The 19472-nt window shown below is 29.5% G+C and overlaps 1 protein-coding gene across 8 annotated transcripts in view; it reads left to right on the top strand.

Annotated features, from left to right (window-relative positions):
- Positions 1 to 19472, top strand: part of LOC129948548 (potassium voltage-gated channel protein Shaker) — a 190817-nt gene that overhangs the window by 85497 nt on the left and 85848 nt on the right. Inside the window, exon 1 of one of the 8 annotated variants that reach the window (XM_056059607.1) lies at positions 17596 to 18804. The exons of the other annotated variants lie outside the window; for them this stretch is intronic. Coding sequence (XP_055915582.1) covers positions 18803 to 18804 — 2 coding nt within the window. The 5' untranslated portion in view covers positions 17596 to 18802. Of the gene's footprint in view, positions 1 to 17595; positions 18805 to 19472 lie in introns of those variants that run through there. 8 annotated transcript variants of the gene reach the window in all.

Raw genomic sequence — 19472 nt, 5'->3', positions numbered from 1 at the left:
AGTTGAAATTAAACATACTTGAAACTTTATTTAATAAATGTACACCCTTTGTGTTTATTTCTGCCAAAAGATTCTTCATCATCCACTGCTAATGAACCCATTTAAAGTGATCCATCGAAATCCGGTGAATCATCAAGCACTTTAACATAAATAATATACTACGGGGATATTATTAAATTGCAGAATTACGACGACACAGTTTAAGTCCTTGTTAAATAATGTAATTGAAATAAGCTTATATTACTATATATGTATGAGGGATGCCTTTTCCATGTAGGTAACTACACGTTAAAATTAATATTGGTCATGGTCTTATTTATGACCGAAGTACTTATATATGACCGTTAGTCCTACAATTAACCCACCCATTCAACCTCAACAGATAATTAGATATGAGTTTAAACTTGTGCGTGATTGAGCACTATTCACATCAAGGATATGCTTTTCACATACATATACATAAATATAGTATTTGTGTTTTTATTTTAACTTTTTTTTTCTACCATTAACTAAAAAAGTCTCTGCACTTAAAAAACAACAAAAAAAAACTACAAAAAGAAATATTATGAGTAGAAGAATGAAAATTGTTTGCAAATTAACCAACCGCCTACTTTTACACAAGTATTCGCGTGTCATTATGTGTGTCAATGTCATGTTTTTATTTTGTTAGTTATTTTTTTTGTTTATTTTTTAATTGTGGTAAAGTCCTTTTGCTTTAATAATTTATTCATGTTTCGTGCTAATAGTTTACGAGATCATATATAGGTAATATATCCTTATGTGCATAAATTCAACCTTTCTCTCTGTCTCTCTCTGTTATAAATATATACATATATATTGATAGTTTGTGTTGTTTTTCAGACTTCATTATCCAATGCGATTGTTCAGATACATATTTACATATAAGGAGCTATATGCATGTTTTTGTGTATACGTATATATAAATGCATATGGGGGCAATTTGGAATAATCGCTTAATGAATTTTTAAAGTGAAGGTCCTTTATGACGTCACCGTCGGTATATAAAATTGGTATGATAAATCTAACCTATTCTTTGAGGCAACTAAAATTTATTCAGGTGAAGGAGAAATCTTTCAAATTATGTTTGCTATTGGAATTGAAGTGAAGCGAATAGAATACACATATAAATTGGTTTGGTTATAGTTTTGCATTTTAGGACTTTAGGGCAGTATAGGTATATGTAGTTATATTGATTTTGTTATTTTCTAGAAGAATGGAAAATACCCGTAGCCTATAACCTAACGCAATTAATTCTCAAAATGTTAACCAATGATTTTAAGTGTTTGCAAATATTTGATATTCGGTTTTGGAGACAATTTCAATATAAAATGTAAAACCAATTGTTTATCCATTTGAGGATACAAGATTTTATAATTGATCAAGTTTTGAGTTAAGAAAATAATTCTAAGCAGATTTTAATTTTTGTTTGACCTCAAGGTGAATGAGTGTGACAAAAATTGGATTTAGATTTCTAACAAAATAAAAAATAATATGTTTTTCCAAGGCATACAAAATAATGATAACTCACTCTGTGTTCTATTGTAAATACGGTCAAGATTATGGAGAGAATAAAACTGTAAAAAATATCTCTTTTAGAAAACTTTAATTCTTAAAGTTTTTCATTTTACTGACTTTTATTAACGAAATATTGTTTGTTTTATATTCAATTTTCTTGTACAAAAAGATTTTTTTGCAATAATGATATATGGAAATCAAAAGCAAATCTTATAACTTTTCAAAACTACTGGTAATAAAAATGTAGCCGGTTTTGGAACGTATGTTTTAAGAACATTTTTTTTTTAAGTACAACTAAGGCATCTACTGTTTTTTAAAGTAAAATATTTTATGTGTATTCGATGTTATCTTTTTATATATATCAGAATGTTGTCCTAAAAAGCCAAAGGTTTGGTGATAAATGTCCATTTTTAGAATAGGGTTGTTTTAGAAATTTGAGGTGACATTTGGGATTCATGTGTATACCCAAAAGTAAAATGTTTTCCTTCTATCAAGTCATATCCTATACAATTCTAAAACTTTGACAAGTGTGAATATTTAATTTTGATAAATTCTTATTTTTAATTTATTAAAAAGGGTATGGGACGGTATCACATTTTCAAATCGATTTGAAACAACTTCAGGTGTTCCTCAAGGTTGTATATTCAACCCATTATTATTTGCCCTGTTTATAGATGATATCTGCGATCTTCTTCCGGTGGAGTTAATTTTGCTAAAATTTTAATTAAAGTCCTGTTGTACGCTGTTGATCTAGTTATGCTTGCTGATAATCCTTTCACGCTACAAATGCAAATAAACCGTCTAAGTTAATTTTGCAAGTCTTGGGGCTTGCAAATTAATACCCAGAAAACTAAGATTGTTCTATTTGAAAAGAGACAATCAAGAAGGCGAGCTGAAGAAAAATGGTCTCTAAATAATACAAATATTGAGGTTGTACAGGAGTTCAAATATTTGGGTGTCCTCTTGACCTACAATTTAAGCTATCTAAAGCACTCTAAAGAAAAAAGCAACGAAGCTAAATTGGCACTTAACATAAGGTGGCAAATGTTTTTTTAGAACCAAAATGTTGATTTAACGTCTAAGTACAAAGTTTTCATCGCAGTAAATGCATGCATGGCATATGGCGTTCAAGTTTTTGGATACGCATACTTCGAAGCCTTTGAAACTGTACAATGGAACTTTTTTAAGACGATATTTCGTTTGCCTAACTCAACGCCCAACTACGCCATATATGTAGAGTCAGGAATAGTCCTTATATTTATACAAAATTTTAAGGCAAGTGCGAACTCTTACTAGAGTGTTGAAAAGAAGTAAAACTTGTCTTCACAAAATCATTTTAAGAAAATTACTTCGAAAGAATGCTTCCCCGTTTAATGGCTGGAACGAACTAGCTTACTCGTACGAAACAAGTTTAAACTTATCAGAAACTAATGTGACCGATTGGCAGGCTCAATTTGCTGATGTGATTGCTAAGGTGGCTCACAAAATGTTTCTGGATAATCTTTTCAGAGCATCTTCATCTACTTCAAGAGCTATTTACAGTCATTTAAACCACCAACTACCCTCTTAAGTCTCTAACTTTAGTAATGAATTTTCAGCCTCGGTTATAAGTATTATTTTTAGAGCAAGAGTTGAAATTTTAAATTTAAACTTTGTACCTCATCGACCAGACTTGCCCCAGGTAAGTGATCTACTCGTATGTAACGGAAGAGTGAATGAAGATATTTAACATTTCGTTGCTACTTGTCCTATTCTACAAGAAATTCGTCGGTTGCATTTTCGGGAAAGTTTTATATCCTTGGAAAAACTTTTTGAAATTTTAAATGGAGCAATTCTACAAGAAATTCGTCGGTTGCATTTTCGGGAAAGTTTTATATCCTTGGAAAAACTTTTTGAAATTTTAAATGGAGCAATGGGCTGGCGCAGCCTCTTTAAGTATTGCCAACATGCTCATTCTTACCGTTACAGTTTCATATATTAAACCTATTCTATTACCCGCTTATTGCAGTTTAGACCAAGTTGTATACCTAACAATATATTGCTTTGTTGCTGATCATACAAAATTTGATATTATTTCTTTTGTGTGTAAAATTACGTTGAAATTGATATTATTTTAAAAATAGCTAATCATAACTGAATTGTGTAATGTTTTGTGTTTTAAATCACGTTAAAATTGATATCATTGTTTTATATAAATATATTTCTTCATATCTTTTGCTACTTATTTATTTTTTATATTTTAAAATGTTTGCTTTTTTATGATTTCTTTTATTTTTAAATCATATATGAAATGTCATCTCAGGCCAGTATTGCCATGTCCTTATTCTTAAGTATAAAAATTTGTAAACTTTGTAAAGAAAAAGTAAAGAACTTATCTATCTATCTATATCAGCAATAACGCGCCGTTTATCTCCTTAGACAAGCCACTGCACATAATCCCAAAAAAAATATATGAGCGTGATAATACGCTTACCAAAATTTTCCATTTTATATAAACTGATTATTTTAATACTTCACTCGAATTGATCTATTATTTCGGGAATAAATTTGCACGATTTGGAAAAGTTGTTCAGGAGGATGTCTTTTTATTATGAAAAGAAAAACCAAATTGAGAATGAACTGAGTGACAAAACTGAAAACACCCGGTAAAACAAATGCCACCTATTTTTGAAATATTAAAATAAGATTTTAATCTTAGCAATTGTGCAAAACTTTTACATAACGATATGAGACGATATGAAACTAAAAATTCAAATTTTAATAATAAAAACTCTAGACAGATATCGAGAAGTGTGTCGTGCTGTCATACGAGACATTGGCGAGACTCAGGTGATTTTTTTCCATTTGAAATGCATTTCAGTTTTTGATTAAAAAAATGGAAATAACAACACTTAATTCATATCTTTGAAGTAAATATTATTTTAAAAGGGGTTTTTATGTATTTCACTATATTTGACAGTATTCAAAAGTTTTGAGCACATCACTGTAACCTCGTGCATTTCTTTAGAAAAACTCCTTGACAAAAAGAACTCAATATGCTGTACTTGACTGGAAAATTTCTTATTTCAGTTTTGCATGTGTAAATACCTTCATACAATTCATATACCTACACAAAATACATTCAAGAAGGTCAAAATTGTGAATTTATTGTAAATCAAGGTTTTCCAATTCGTTTTCAAGTCAAATGGGTTAAGTTTTTTGGGCGCAATGTATATGACCTTAGTGTATAATACGTCCAATGATGGTAGCACGTGGAGGTAATAATAATTGATGGTGGTTGAAGAGTTGGTATTTGAAGTTCTATGCCAAAGTTTTGAGGTTGTTTTTCGTTGTTTTTTTGGTTTTAATTTGATTCTTCTTTCTTTGTTTTTTTTTTGAAGTATGGTAATGAAATTCAATTCGATGGCAAACTTGATTATGCCAACATTGAAACTTACTAACATACATATAAATAACTCAAAATTATAGTAATGGCTAAGGAAATGTGGTAGAATATGCGTTAATCGATAAGCGTTTTTGGTTGTGTTTTTTTGGGACTCAAAACTTAGTCAGTCACGCGATCTCATTTCAAGGAATATACTTGAACTCTTATATTTTGAATAATTTTGTTTTTTGTTACCAAAGATTAAGATTTTTGGTGATGACATTTATAATCATAGAATAATTTGTATTTAAATGAAAACAAAATTACTTACAGGAACACAATATTAGGTTAAATGTTTTGTAGATTAAGTTTTCATGTTTCGAAAAGAGTTGCGTAATTTATGATACATATAAAGTATACGTGAGTATTTTGTACTTATTGGCACGTCTTAGAGTTTAGGACTTCTTCCCTTGTAGCCTCTTAAGCAGTAGTTAAAAAGATGTCTTACATAACGTTTAGTAAAATGTTGATGCATTTTGGAAACAAAGCATACAAAATTTAAGAAAATTGTAACTTTTACAGAATAGAAGAAGCTTGGCATTGAAAGTACATTTGTTTGACGTTATTGATTTCAATTTAAAAAATTACGTATGAGGTCTGATTTAAATTAATAACGCTGATAGCCTACTAATAGAAATTAATTTCAGTTATAAATTGGACAAAAAAAAACAGAGAACATATTTATTTATTTTATTTAAACACCCTGTTGGAGAATGTGTTACACTGAAGACTATTTCACGTTTCCAAATCAACTTTCGGTTAAGAAGAATCAAACATAAAAGATGTTCCGTTTCGGCTGTATTTCAATTTCAACTTTTAATATCGGAACGAGTTTTAATTCAAATGCAAAGATTGTTATTTTATGTATCTTTCTTTTGTTTAGTTTTGGAGAGTTCAAAATTTTAACAAATATTCAAATGAGTTCATACACTCATCCGTCTGAAAATTTAAAAGAAACCAAAAAATAATTAGTATTAAAATAAGCATAGTGCTATCTAGACAGAATACAAAAAGACAGATAGTTAAATTTATCACTTTTATAGCATAATACACACGAATTGAATTTTTTAAAGTTCATCATCGATTGTGTATTATAGTTGTTAAGTTTTATGAATAAATAATCGATTAATAATACTAATTGAAGTATCGTTGCGTTATGAAAATTTGATTCTGTTTTGATTTTGATTTGCCATGTACATGTAAGTTATTAAGTTTAAAATCATAGACAATCATATATTCATTCTACTGAAATATCGAAATATTGATCTCAATATTTAAATTAAATCTCAGCTTGAAATCAACCTTTCAGCGCAATAACATGAGCAGTGTGATACATTGGACCCATTATTGTTTCTAATTATACGAATAAAATATTGTGATTATTTTCATTGGAAGATACGTGACTGCTTTATAAAGTTTTAATTGCACTTCTGATGAATTTCTAAATGCATTCATATTTAATTATTGACAAAGCATAGATTTGCATTTTATCTACCTTACATTACATGCATTCTAAAAAATGTTTTAATCATAGTTGAAAATGGAAGACAACATTTTAAAATTAAATCAAAAACACGAAGTAAACATTTTTATTAGGAAAAAGTTAAAATCTTGAAACATTTTAATTTTTGATTTTTGAGCAAAAAGTGTGTATGTTAACTACTTTTATTTTTAGTCTTAAAAAAAGGAAAACAACGGCTAACTCGAATCGGCTCAAAACCTTAATGTTCTAACTCAATCGTCCCAATAGTTGACGCTGCAGTAGCAAGGAGACACAGACAGACAGACAGGGGACCCATTTTTATTGACTTTTCTAAATTTCGAAATTTGTACGATTGCAATACTTGCCATACGTCGATGTCTTATACTGTTTTTAATAATATTTAATGTTCAAAAATGTCGTTGTTTTTTAAAAATATATAAACATTTTTTGAGAAATTCGATATCTCGAAAATAGATCATTACTTTTTTTACGAAATTCAAATTTAAAACCTATGTTGTAATATTGTAAGTAATTGTGTTCAAAAACAATTTTTAAATTTAAACTGAAAAATTATATATATACAAAAATAATTTAAAGAAACCCCACTCTAACGATTTTCAAATAAAATTTTTGAAAAATTAAAGTTTTTTTTGGAAAAATAACACGACATTTAAATTTAATTGTTATTAGAAGTGGTGTAGTAATAAACCAACTTATTATCTTTTAAAAATTTAAAAAAAGATATATTTCTCTAACATCGAAATAATAAGATTCTAGAAATCTTAAAATGCCAATTTTACCATCGAGGCTTGACGAAGAATGTACAGTACACTGTTGGGTATAATATTGAGAGACAAGTAACGTTTAGCTTGAAATAAAAGTATCAACATTTAAAAAATCTTCCATGAGGTAGCTGAGATATCTTAACTTAAATTTAGGTAAAGGGCATTTCGGTTTTCCCCCGTGGTGTGGTTACTTCCTTATTTTGAAAAATCATAACACAAAAAGTATTGGCAATATTGATTTCATTTTTTTTGCGTATAGAAGTACATTTAAAGTTTTTTGTATTTGGTTTTAAAAACCACATCTCGAAGGCGGCCACCGTTCTCATCAATGCAATTAGTTACTCGGAATTGGAAATTGTTTTCCACTTCTTATATCGGCGATAGCAGCGCGAATATCATTTTTAAGATGACGAAGAGTTTTTGAATTATCAGTGTATACCAACGATTCAATGCAGCCCCACAGGAAAAACCACATGGGGCTGATCGTGCTGGCCACTGAAGATCGCCTCAAGAGAGATGAGCCGTTTGGAAAAGTTTTCACGCAAAATATTCATTGACCTTCTAGCCGGGTCAACTTTGGCGCCTCCCTGTTGAAACCACATTTCCCTTACATTCATTTTTCAAGTTTGGGCACGGTGGGGCTTCTGAAATATGGAAATGTGCCTCGTGACAAAAGAAAACAATGTCAGTTTTTCGAGGAAGGCTTCAAATGCATTTTTTCTCGCAACATAATCGCGTGGATCAAATTTTTGCACCATTGCACCAGTGAGAATTAAATTCCTCGTGAAGAAGTCGTCGCACTCTACGACTAGAAATCCCTAAAGCAGCCGAATGTTTGTGTGAAGATCACCTAGGGTATTTCAAAATCACCGCCCTTACACTTTCGATGTTTTCTGGCGTCCTGACGGTTCTGGAAGGTCCATTATGTTTCTTCTGTACAATACCAGTATCCCAGAAGATGTCCACCTACAAACAAATCAATTTCCGATCAGTCACACGACCTGCAGGTGCGATATTGAAATGGTTTGTGAAAGCACGCTGAATTGCGATGATCGAACGGATGAAAGAAAAGTAGGCTTTCATGGCCTTGCTTTGTAAACTGCATTGTTGACACTGAACTTCATAACGAAAACCTTAGATTACGTGCTTTCCAACAAGCCATAAACCAACGCTCTACTATTAATAGCCTCTCAGTTGTGAGAGTTTAAGATGACGATGTAACCACGCCCCACCCTGTATCTTCCAAGATACTTATGATATCTAATAAAAAGTATTTTTGGAAGCTTTCAAATTTGAGCTTAATTATTTTCCAATCAACAGAGTTCAGTCTATATGGGGTTTAGTCCTTTACAGACAAAAACGTTTTTAAGAAATCGAAATAAATACACCTCATATGCAATTTCAATTCAATTTTCAAATAAATATGTTTCAATTAACACAAATTGTTTTAAGGTACAAAAAAATAATATTTCAATTGCAAAATATTGAAAAAATGTAAATTATAGAATAAAATCTTAAATTTTTGAGATCTTAAATTTAGCATGGACGTGTAATTCATCTTGTGTAATATTTTCAAGATTATAATAAGTTTATACAGTTCCAAAATAGATATCGTGCCAATTTCCATTAACTTCCAATAGAAACTTAAAAAAACTCGTATCTTTAAAATGTTCAATGTTTTCGGAAAAACATTTGTCGCTAATGTTTCTTACGTCTTTAAAGGTGATTGACCTAACTTAAATGACGAAGGAAATAGGGAAAAGAATGATTGTGTAACTTTACCTAAATTCAAACCTCAAAGACAGCGGTGACGAATATGGGCCTCAAAACGTGACTAGAAGTTAGTGATATTATTCAAACTCTTTGATGGGCTTATATATTTTTTTTTAAATCTCTTTGTACCTATAACACTTCATGTTTATCACAATAATGACTCATTCTGACTGACAAATGTACATCACATACCCTAGTAGCAATTTGTTCATAATTTATATCAATCGAATACATTGTACACGCATATATGTATATGTTGAAAATCACATTTTCTAGTTGTACTTAACAAAAGTCACAAAGTGAACTTTATAAATTAAAAAAACTATCTTTCAACTTTAATCCAATAAAATTTAATATTTAAATTTTTATTGTGATTAGTTTTGTCTTGCAATAGATAAAATAATTCAATGGGCAAAACTTACATTTCCTAATTGAAAAAGTATATTGTAGGCGTAAAATTGTAAACTGTATTGAATTATTAATTCAATTACGTCATAGAAAATATGAAGTGTGATTAATTTTATGCAGACAATAATATAAAAGTATTATTACCTTTTAGAAGCATAAAAGAATCTGCTATGTAATATGAATTTATTCAAAGAAATAATAAAACCTTACAAGAATAAGGTTTTTTTAACTATAGATAAGACTATTTTCAAACAAATAATATATTTGAATTAAAGCTTAAAGGTTATGGTTTTCAGTATCCATGTCAAAAATATATTTCCTGAATATAGTATTTGAAAATGTTTAGTTTTGAAAAAAGTTACTCAGTAATAATTTTTTAATAATTCATGAACACAAAACTTCCTCGGAACAGATATTATATCGAAATAGGCAATTATTTTTTTCAATCTTCATTTTTTAGTAACGCTGCCCTCTTAATCTAAAATAAATCACCTCCTTTACAATTTCTATGGACATTGAACATTATATTTTCTTTCTATTTTCCATTCTTTTATTTTTGCCCCCAATTCCCAAAGGAATTAAGTAACAATTGAACAATAGCAAGTGAGAACAATTAACAGATTACCACAATTTTATCTTTGAATCTTATTTTACTAGAAAACAATGTTATTTTTTATTCATTCAATTGTTTTGCCCTTAGTCACAATCCAACATGGCAAATATCCAAAATCAATAGAACTTAGTTGCAATTCCTTTCAAAAATAAAAACATATGCAGGATTCAAATAGAAGTAGAAAGATCCTTCCATTTTAAATCCTTTTGTTCTTTTTTATTTTTATTTTGTGGTGTAAGTAGTGTAATAGAAATAGATATTCAACTTTATGGAATAAGTGGATAAATATTTTCGAAAGAATGGATGACACCTATAAGTGTACAAAAAATATGCTAATTTTATAAATATATTCAAAGTGTATGTATGAAGGCGGAGAGTATGTGAACTTTTGCTTTGCTTTGATTTGCATTTAACTTTTATAGAAAAGAAGTTATTTTAGTAATTTAGTCAATTCTAATAAAAGATTAAACCAAAATGTGGGGGGTTTTAAATAAAAGACTCATGGCTTGAGACATGCGATAGAGTGTGTATACTTTTAATGTTACATAAATTAAGGGATGATTTATTTGTTTGCGTTTCCGTTCTTTACCAGAAATTGACATGAGTTTTAGAAATGAACTGAAGTGTGGTTTAGTGACTTCGTGAATAAGTAATCAAATGAAGATTCACGAGATATTATCTGTTAACTTATTTGCATTATTTTCATCCAACTTATTGTAAATATCAAGACTTAGTTTTTGTTCATTTTCTTTAAGCCATATCAGTTTAGTTCCTATTAACAAAAATATACTTATTTTACCAAGTTTTCAAGACATTTTTCTTTAATTGCTTTCATTGTTAAGTTGTCATAGGTCAACATTTTTAATATTTAAAATGTTTTGGTATCTAAAAATATACCAATTCCCTTTTATTATGAAATGATGCATGAGGCAAGTCTAAGCAGTCACAGTTCATGAACAAAACAGCCCTTAATCTGGGGGGCTACGCCACGCGGCTAGGTATATTCTCAAATGACGTTTGCAGAAGCTGTATGGACGAGGAAGATGAGGAAACATCTCTTCACCTTCTCTGTTCATGCACTGCTCTAGCTCAAAAACGAATGAATTACCTAGGAGATTTCTTTTATAACGATCTAAATCATATTAGCATAATGAGCCTCTAAACTGGTTTCATTGATCTTAGAAGGAAGGCTCCAGATTCATGTGGTATCACAATAGGCCATTAAACTGAACTAAGTATGTCCTGTTCCATCATGGACAGCAAATTTAACATAATCTAACCTGGGGGGTTGATCTTTTAATTGGAGATGTCAGAAACTAAGAATGCATAATGAATTTTGAAAATTACTAAAAGTTTAGACAACCCTTTTGTAAATACACTTAATTTACACGTTAAGAGTTGATAAAATCGTCCTAAAATAATTGAAATCATCTTTTTTACTGAGTAATTTAAATGGCCTTCACATTTTACTAAATCACTTAAAGTTTTGTGTCAATATCTTCAAGGAAATGTGTAATTTGGTCACACCCCGATGCAACCTTCGAAACTCCTTTGAAAACCGCATAATCAATTCACATAATGATTTCACCTATAAAGGTATACAAAAAAAGACTTAGTCAGCCTATTGAAAAACATATAAGCACTTCAACTTAAACCAGAGTACCAAACCAAGGACAGACAGAATTATTTATAATAAAGAAGAAAACTTTTTTTTTTTAATTGGGATAAATCATAGCCACAGAATCAATGACCATAGAAAATAAATTTTACTGTTTTTAAAAACATATATTAAAAAAGTAGAGTTGATATATAATGGTGACCATATTTGTAAAGCAAATTTTGGTGACCTTTTTGTTATCATTTTTCTGTCTGCAAGGACTAAATATTTATTATTTTTGTAATGAAACATTTTTGAATTTCCAATTAGAGGTTTTATAATAATATTTCGAAAACATGAGATTTTTTAGAAAAAAAATTGATGGTTGTTTAATTCATTATAAAGAGATAGTAATATTATTAACAAGACAAAAAATTCAGTCAGATTAAATTGCTTGTAGCGTCTTCTTGTTAATAATATTCGTCTTTGACCACATGAATATATTCCAATTCTGGCAAAAAAATAGTAATTTGTATTTAATAAATCAAAGCTCTATAGCAAAATCCACTCACCATAAGAGTTTCGACAGCCTCATTTTTAAGTAAATAATTTTCATAATTTTTGTAGTAAATTTTAAAAATTATGATACGTCGTTAAAACGTAGTAGAGTTTTTATCTGCCAAATTTCAAAAGATTAAAACTGTCAAAAATGCGTTGGTCGAATCGGCTTAGGTGATAAGTTATTGTAATGTTTTTTTAATAGACAATTACAATTGTCAAAATTGATTGTTGCCATGGTGAAAATATTAAGTGGTTCCTATAAAATATATTAATAAAAGTGCAAAATAGGGTTTCTTGTGATAATATTCCTAATTTTCTTGTTTTTTTTCGAATGTCGAATGCTTTGTGAGTCACAACAATGTTAGTGTTTTAAGGGAAAAAATGTATAGTAGCTCTATTCACATTACGACAGAAACTTCATATTTATTGGAATATGTCTATCACATTTTTTCGTCACAGCTTAATAGCTTTCAATTTGACAATCACCCTTTATAGATCAAATTTATCTATTTCGACTTTCATTTCCGATTTTATAAAAAATTATTAAATATAAAAACCTCTATAAAATAATTTAACATAAAATAAAAACTTTTTTTCAAAAATTTCGAAGGCGATGAAGACGTTAAGGTGAATATTAATAATTTACAACTTGATTGATACAGTTTTCGTTATTTTTAAGACTGTACAGTGAACTTATTATTGCAAAATTAAGTTTTTGCAATAAAAAAATATAATTCCTGAAGATATTCACCTTTCGTTTTTAAGAAAAGCAAATGGTCACCTTACATTATTCCAACAAGGGGTTTTATTATAATTCGGACACAATCTTCATAAAAAAGATTCCATAAGATAGGAACATGACTTATTTCACTAAAAGCCTCAATAAAATATAAAATTAACCTGATTTTTATACTATATGAAGGTATGAGAAAAATTCTGAACATCCTTATTTATAAATTTCATGGATGGAATTAAGTATTTTATTTTCATTACAATGAGTAAATAAAACAACAAAAAACACAACCAAAATTATTGTTTAATTTTTATTATTGTGGCTATTGTGGACTTTGGCACCCAATCACCGTGCAACCACAAATTGGCAAGAGTCTAGAAGATAGAGACTCCACTTCACTTATATACAAAAAAAAATAACACAAGTAGCAAAGGTGGCAGTGGTAAAGCGGTGGAGGTGTTTTTAGTTTTAAGTAGTATGGCGTTGTTGGCGGGGCAGCAGCAATGACTATGGGGTGTCTTGTCTATATATCTACAGTTCTAGTAGCTATGGAACGAAAAGGTGGCGGAAAACAAACATTCCAAAGAATATAAGGATATCCTAAATAAAATTATCCTTTAGTTATATATGCTGCAGTGCATAAAAAGAAGTTCCAAAACATTCCATTTATAGAAGTGCATAGAGGAAGAGGCTTGATATCTCTATATATTTGTATCTGCACAATATAATAGGGGGTGGCAAATTCTATTGGGTTGGGAAGTCTGGGGTAGCTCTTCGTCCTCGTCCATCTGTTCTGTTTGCAACATGGCAAAGAAGTGTTACCATTGCAGCTAAACTTTTGCGGATTTTTGTTTTGTTTGTTTTTTATTTATGACAATTTTTTTTGTGTCCTCTCCTCGTTCGATATTATGGTGTTGTTGTTGTTCTTTTTGTGTTTTTTTTATTACCGGAATTCTATTTGGACGACACGACGACGACGTGCACAAGGTGCTTTTGAGGAATTTTTTGCTAACCTAATATACACAGAAGAGTGGTTCGGCTGTGATAGTTTAAATTGACTTCAAGTTAGGTAGATACCGTCGTGTCAGGATCCTCTCTGAAGTACGAACATACATCAATTATTTACCCAAAAAACAAGAGAAAATATACAGTATCTGTATAATTTAAATCAAAAGACACGTCGCTAAATTTGCTGACTCTTATTCGTTTCGTTTATATATTTTTTTGTTTTTATATTTTTGTTTTACTTAAGGTGACAACTCATGCACTGTACATAAGCTACATGTGCAACTTAAAAAATTCAGCAGATTGTATAACACCTTCCACAGGAAATTACTCTCCTTTTCAAAAGAAGTGTTTGTGTGTGTTTTTGTTGAATTTCAAAATTTGTATCTGTTGTGCAAGCTGTGAAAAATCACATCAAACGGAATGCATTTAAATGCACTCTGTTACAGTGAAAAAATTGAATGTTGACCATGGGAGGTGATAATTATTAATCTCCATTTCTCAACTTAAATCAACCCCCATTGAAAAAAAACACCCCTTACAGAATCAGTGAATTTAATTCCATAACCTCCAATGTCTCGGTCGGTCTTTTCGGATAAAAATATGTCAGTAGAGCATATTCGCGTATATCTTTAGATATATATATAAACGAGTATTTAGTGCAATCAATTTAAATTGAATCGGTTCAATCGGTTAAAACACCAAACAAAAACAAAAGCACCAGAATCTGAATCTAAAAGAAAGATACTCAATAATTTTACTACTCATTGTTTCCAGCTGAGAGGAGCATTTAAAATTCACCCACACACCCATATTATTATTCACGCATATTGTGTGTGATAGATACCGTTAAACACCCCCAAGTCTACCATAGCCCGCCAAAGAAATAGCACTCTGATTCTGAGTACCGTTAGGTTCCTATATTGACAACGGCGACGACGACGTCGACGTCGAAAGAAAGACGATCATAATGATGTTAATAATGATGATGTTTGGAGTTAATGAAGATGATATTGGTTTGGCATGATGGTATTAGTACATCTATCTGGTGGTGCCGCTCTGCTAGTGTGTTGTTGTGTTTTGTATAAATTCTCCCCACTAGATGGAGCAAGCGCACTGCCATTCATTTCGGCATGTTGTTGATTTACTCTTTGTACACACTTCTGACTTTTAGACTATCTGAACGTATAGCAAGGCAACTCAAATTCTAAAAGATAAAGTTGATTTTGTTTTCATTTTATTTTTTAAAATTCTAATACCTATTACATAAATATTTATCTTCTTTTTTCCAATTTTAAACAAAATGTGAACAAAAATATAAACTACTAAACTACTATAGGTGTCTATATGCTTATTAGTGTATCCTTGAGCTTCATCAGCAGTGTGAAAATCGTGCAACATCCGTTCTAGTCTGTATATAATATTCGATATCAAGAGTGTCATCCAATGGAGCTGCTATAGAGTTCTCCCCCATCAGTGGCAAAAACAACGACATCGACGACGACGATTACGCCGAGAAACAATAATAAAATATACAATCCTGTTTTATTTTTGGTTTTTCTTTTCTGTCTACCGTAAAGGGTTCTCAACTGCATAACACTTAAAAATTAAACAACAACAAAATGAAAATCAAAATCAAAAACCATTTTTGTCCGTCCTTTCTGTACGATCTGTTCTCGATTTTGTTGCGGAGTGTGATAGTCCTTTTTTAAATCACAGACAAGAAATTGAAATAAAAGTGTCCTAAAGTTACAATAAATACCAAATGTACCATTTGCCAAAATGTTTTAAATAAAATAACAATAAAATATATCAGTGCGAAATCTCCTCGGAATAAACTGTTGTTGCTTTGCTTGAGAAATTAAACAACAAAAAAAGAGAGTGGTGAAGTTCTTGAACATCCTTTTTTCACCCATATTACATAAGATATACACCAACAGGAGACCTAGGACACTATACCAGCCATCACAGCATTTTCATGTCAAAATCTACCAAAGCAAAAGGAAAACAATTCAATTTGCAACTCATCTGTGAACGAAAATAGTTTTAAATTCAAATCCTTTGAGTCCTTTTCCTAATTCGAGTGCATTTTTAGTTTAAATTTAAATTCAGCTAAGTTATTTCATAATAATTATCCTTTTCGGTTTTCTCGTCTGGCGAATGCCTTTGTGGTGGATTTTTTAAAGATATATCTTTTATTCTAACTGGTCCTGTTTTTGTTGTTGTTGTAGTTTCTTCTTTTGCTCAAACGAAGAAACATAATTCAAAGAGAGAGAGAAAGGATAAAGAAAAGTAAATAATAAAAAAAACGACAAGTTCCACCCAAGGACGAATAAAGCGAAAAATATAACAAACAAATATAAAGAGCAACAACAAAATCTGTGTCAAAATGTATGGGTGTGCGGTGTGTGTGGCTGTGTATTATTTCTTTGTATGTTTTAAATTGTATTCTTGAACTTGTGACTGATTAAAAATCCACTAAATATCCTTTAATTAATTGTTTCTAAAACAAACAATAAAAACTTTAAGAAAAAAATAAATAAATCAAAAACAATGTGATAACAAAATATCTATTCCATTTTACTTATTCTGTTGTGAATCTCACCTAAATACTCGCAATTGTTGTGTTAAATATAGCTTTAATGTTAATTTGCTTCAATTTTGATTAAACAAAACAACAAATTTAAAATAACACTAAACAAAACAATATTACAAAAATATACATACTATTTACAGAAAGTCTATAACCTTGAAAATTAAAATAAAACAAAAACAAAAATAATAGACATAGATCACAATGATTATTGCTTCTTTTATGTTTGTATTTAAAGTAAAAGTGGATAAGAAAAGAAAATAGAAAATAAATTCTTAATGAAATGCATATCCTGCAAAAACAGTGGGTGATACAAAAAAAGAATCAAAAATAAAACTTAAATTATGAACACAAGTTTTTTGTATTCAAATAAAATAAAAACAACCAAAATATATCAAACTATATTTTAAGTGAAAACAAAACAATAAAACCAAATAAAAATTCAAAATTTTCAAAAACAAAATTATGAAAAAATATCGTAACAACCCGTCCATAAATCAAAGAATATTAATAAAAACAAAATTACACACGTCTACATGAGATTCTTATTTAAAAATGCTACATACCCTGCAAAATGTTATTTTGTTAAATTAAAAAATACGAATAATACAAAATTCACCAAACTGCCTTAAAAACAAAATAATTTCTCTGTCAAACTTCACTACAATAAAAAACAACAATAATAATAATAAACCTCCATGGAAAATAAATTCTAAATAAAAAAAACAAAGCAAATATATTTTTTATTTAAAAAAATTCTCATAACAAAAAAACACAAACAAATACTCTTTATATAAAACAATAAAACAAAATAATATGATTTCTACTACGCTTTGCTTAATTTTAAAACAAAAACTCAACGAAATAAATTGTGCAATAAAAAACATTTTGAAATAAATAATACAATTCTTCCGTCTTAAATTTAAATATTTATGAAAAAAAACTATATATTAAATAAATAAAAGAATATTTTCGTATACAAAAAATAAAGTTATGAAATACTACTTGCCAAATTTTATTTAAAGTTTAATTTAAAGCTTTGTAAAAACTAAAATAAATAAATTATTTAAGTACAAATAAAGAAAAGATAAATATGTGATATACTTTCTTCCCATACTTTTTTTCTTGCAAAACTTGCAATCTTCCTTAAACAAAATAAAACAAATCAAACAAATAAATAAACAAAAAGAAGAGTAAAAAAGGATGTTATAGAAATATCCTTACTGTGTGAGTGTTTATGTGTGTTCCTTTGCCATTTAAATTAAATTTAAAACCCAGACAGATATACCTATCTATAATATACAATGTTTCTACTTCTGTAATGATTACGAATAAATAAATAAAAACAACAACAACAGTAAAATGCCATTCAATAAACAAAACCAACCAACAACAATTTATACTTGTGCTGGTTGGACTCCAACTACTTCTGTCTTGCCACCCCTTGAATAACCTTCAAATGCATGTGCATCATAGAAAAGAAGTAGAAGAAGAGAAATGGAATAAAAAGTGAAAAATGAAAAATGTGGTTTTCCCGTGAGTTTCATTCCACTGACCGTCCGTTGAGTGCCAAATGTGAAAAGTGAAAACTAACAAAAAGGATATTAGTTCCGGGAGATAACAAAATAGAGAGAGAGAGAGTGAGACAAATCGTTTTCCGTGAGTGAAACAACAATAAAACAAAACACACAACACAAAAACAAATAGAAAAAGAAAAAGCGGAAAATGCAAAAAGAAAAACCCTGAGAGTATAGAGTAAGCAGAGCAAGCAAGTGAAATTTAAAATGGAAATTCACCAAGCTGACATGTGCTTTTGCTTTTCGGTATGTTTGATATGGGTCGAGGCAGTGCGAATTCAAAAAGGACGCGTTTGAAATCGGCGCGCGGGTGAGATTGTATGTAGACTCTCTCGTCGACATCGACATCAAAATCGCACTTCACTTTCTTTTCATTCTTTGTACGTTTCGTTTGCGATGAGTGTATGTGTTTGTCCTTTCTACAAAACAGCAAGGATATCTGTTTCCTTTGAATTTTAAAAAAGCTAAGGAAAAAAAATACGAAACAAAAATCTTATGAACACACATCATTCCAATAAATAAATTTTTAAAAAATACTGTTTTACGTCACAAAAATGCAATTCTCATGAACTCTAACAAGTTTGTCGTCGTGTATGACATTTAAGGATACAAAATTAAATAAAAGAAAGAACACAGCATCCCTTCGTTGTTGGAGAGAATACGCCAATTGTTATTTTGACACAAATGATAGAAAAAGGATGTTAATGACGAATAATGTTAGTCTTATTTCCTTCTGTTTCTCCTTGTTCTGTACCTATAATTTTTGTTTATCATACGCACTAATAAGTCATCATCTAAGTAAATAAAATAGAAACATTATTTATTACATACTAAATATTTCGTTGTTTTTTGCTCCATAAAATACTAGTTGTATAGTTCAAAAAGTACATATCTATATAGAACATCATCAATTAAATAAATCATATAATTTTATAGAAATAAATAATACAATAAACATACAAAACTTACGAACTTGTATGTTTCTATAAATTATAACCAATAATCAAAACATAAAATATGCTCAACAACATCAAAGTCACATACATTTATTTTAATATCGGTGTCTTGTCTAGAAGCACATCTTCACATCTTCATGCAGTTCCTCATCATATACTCCTACAATCAGTCAGTCAGTCAGTCAGTAGTGTCTACATACCGTTACATACATAAACTAAAATAAAAACATAGAGAAGTCATACTGGTTGTGTACCGTTAAACGTTTAGAAAACAAAACTATATTGTGTGCATTATTTGTCATTGTTGTCATCTTCGCCATGTGCCTGGGCTTTTGTGTTCACATGCAGGCAGATATGATTTTTCAAATTAACTCGGTAAAGATATATATTAAATAGATACATTGTTTTCTTTTATGCATAAACCACAA

Source organism: Eupeodes corollae, chromosome 2 (genome assembly GCF_945859685.1).
Source record: "Eupeodes corollae chromosome 2, idEupCoro1.1, whole genome shotgun sequence".
Taxonomy (NCBI): Eukaryota; Metazoa; Arthropoda; class Insecta; order Diptera; family Syrphidae; genus Eupeodes; species Eupeodes corollae.
The sequence above is the reverse complement of the archived record's forward strand: the minus strand, read 5'-3'. Positions and strand labels throughout refer to the sequence as shown.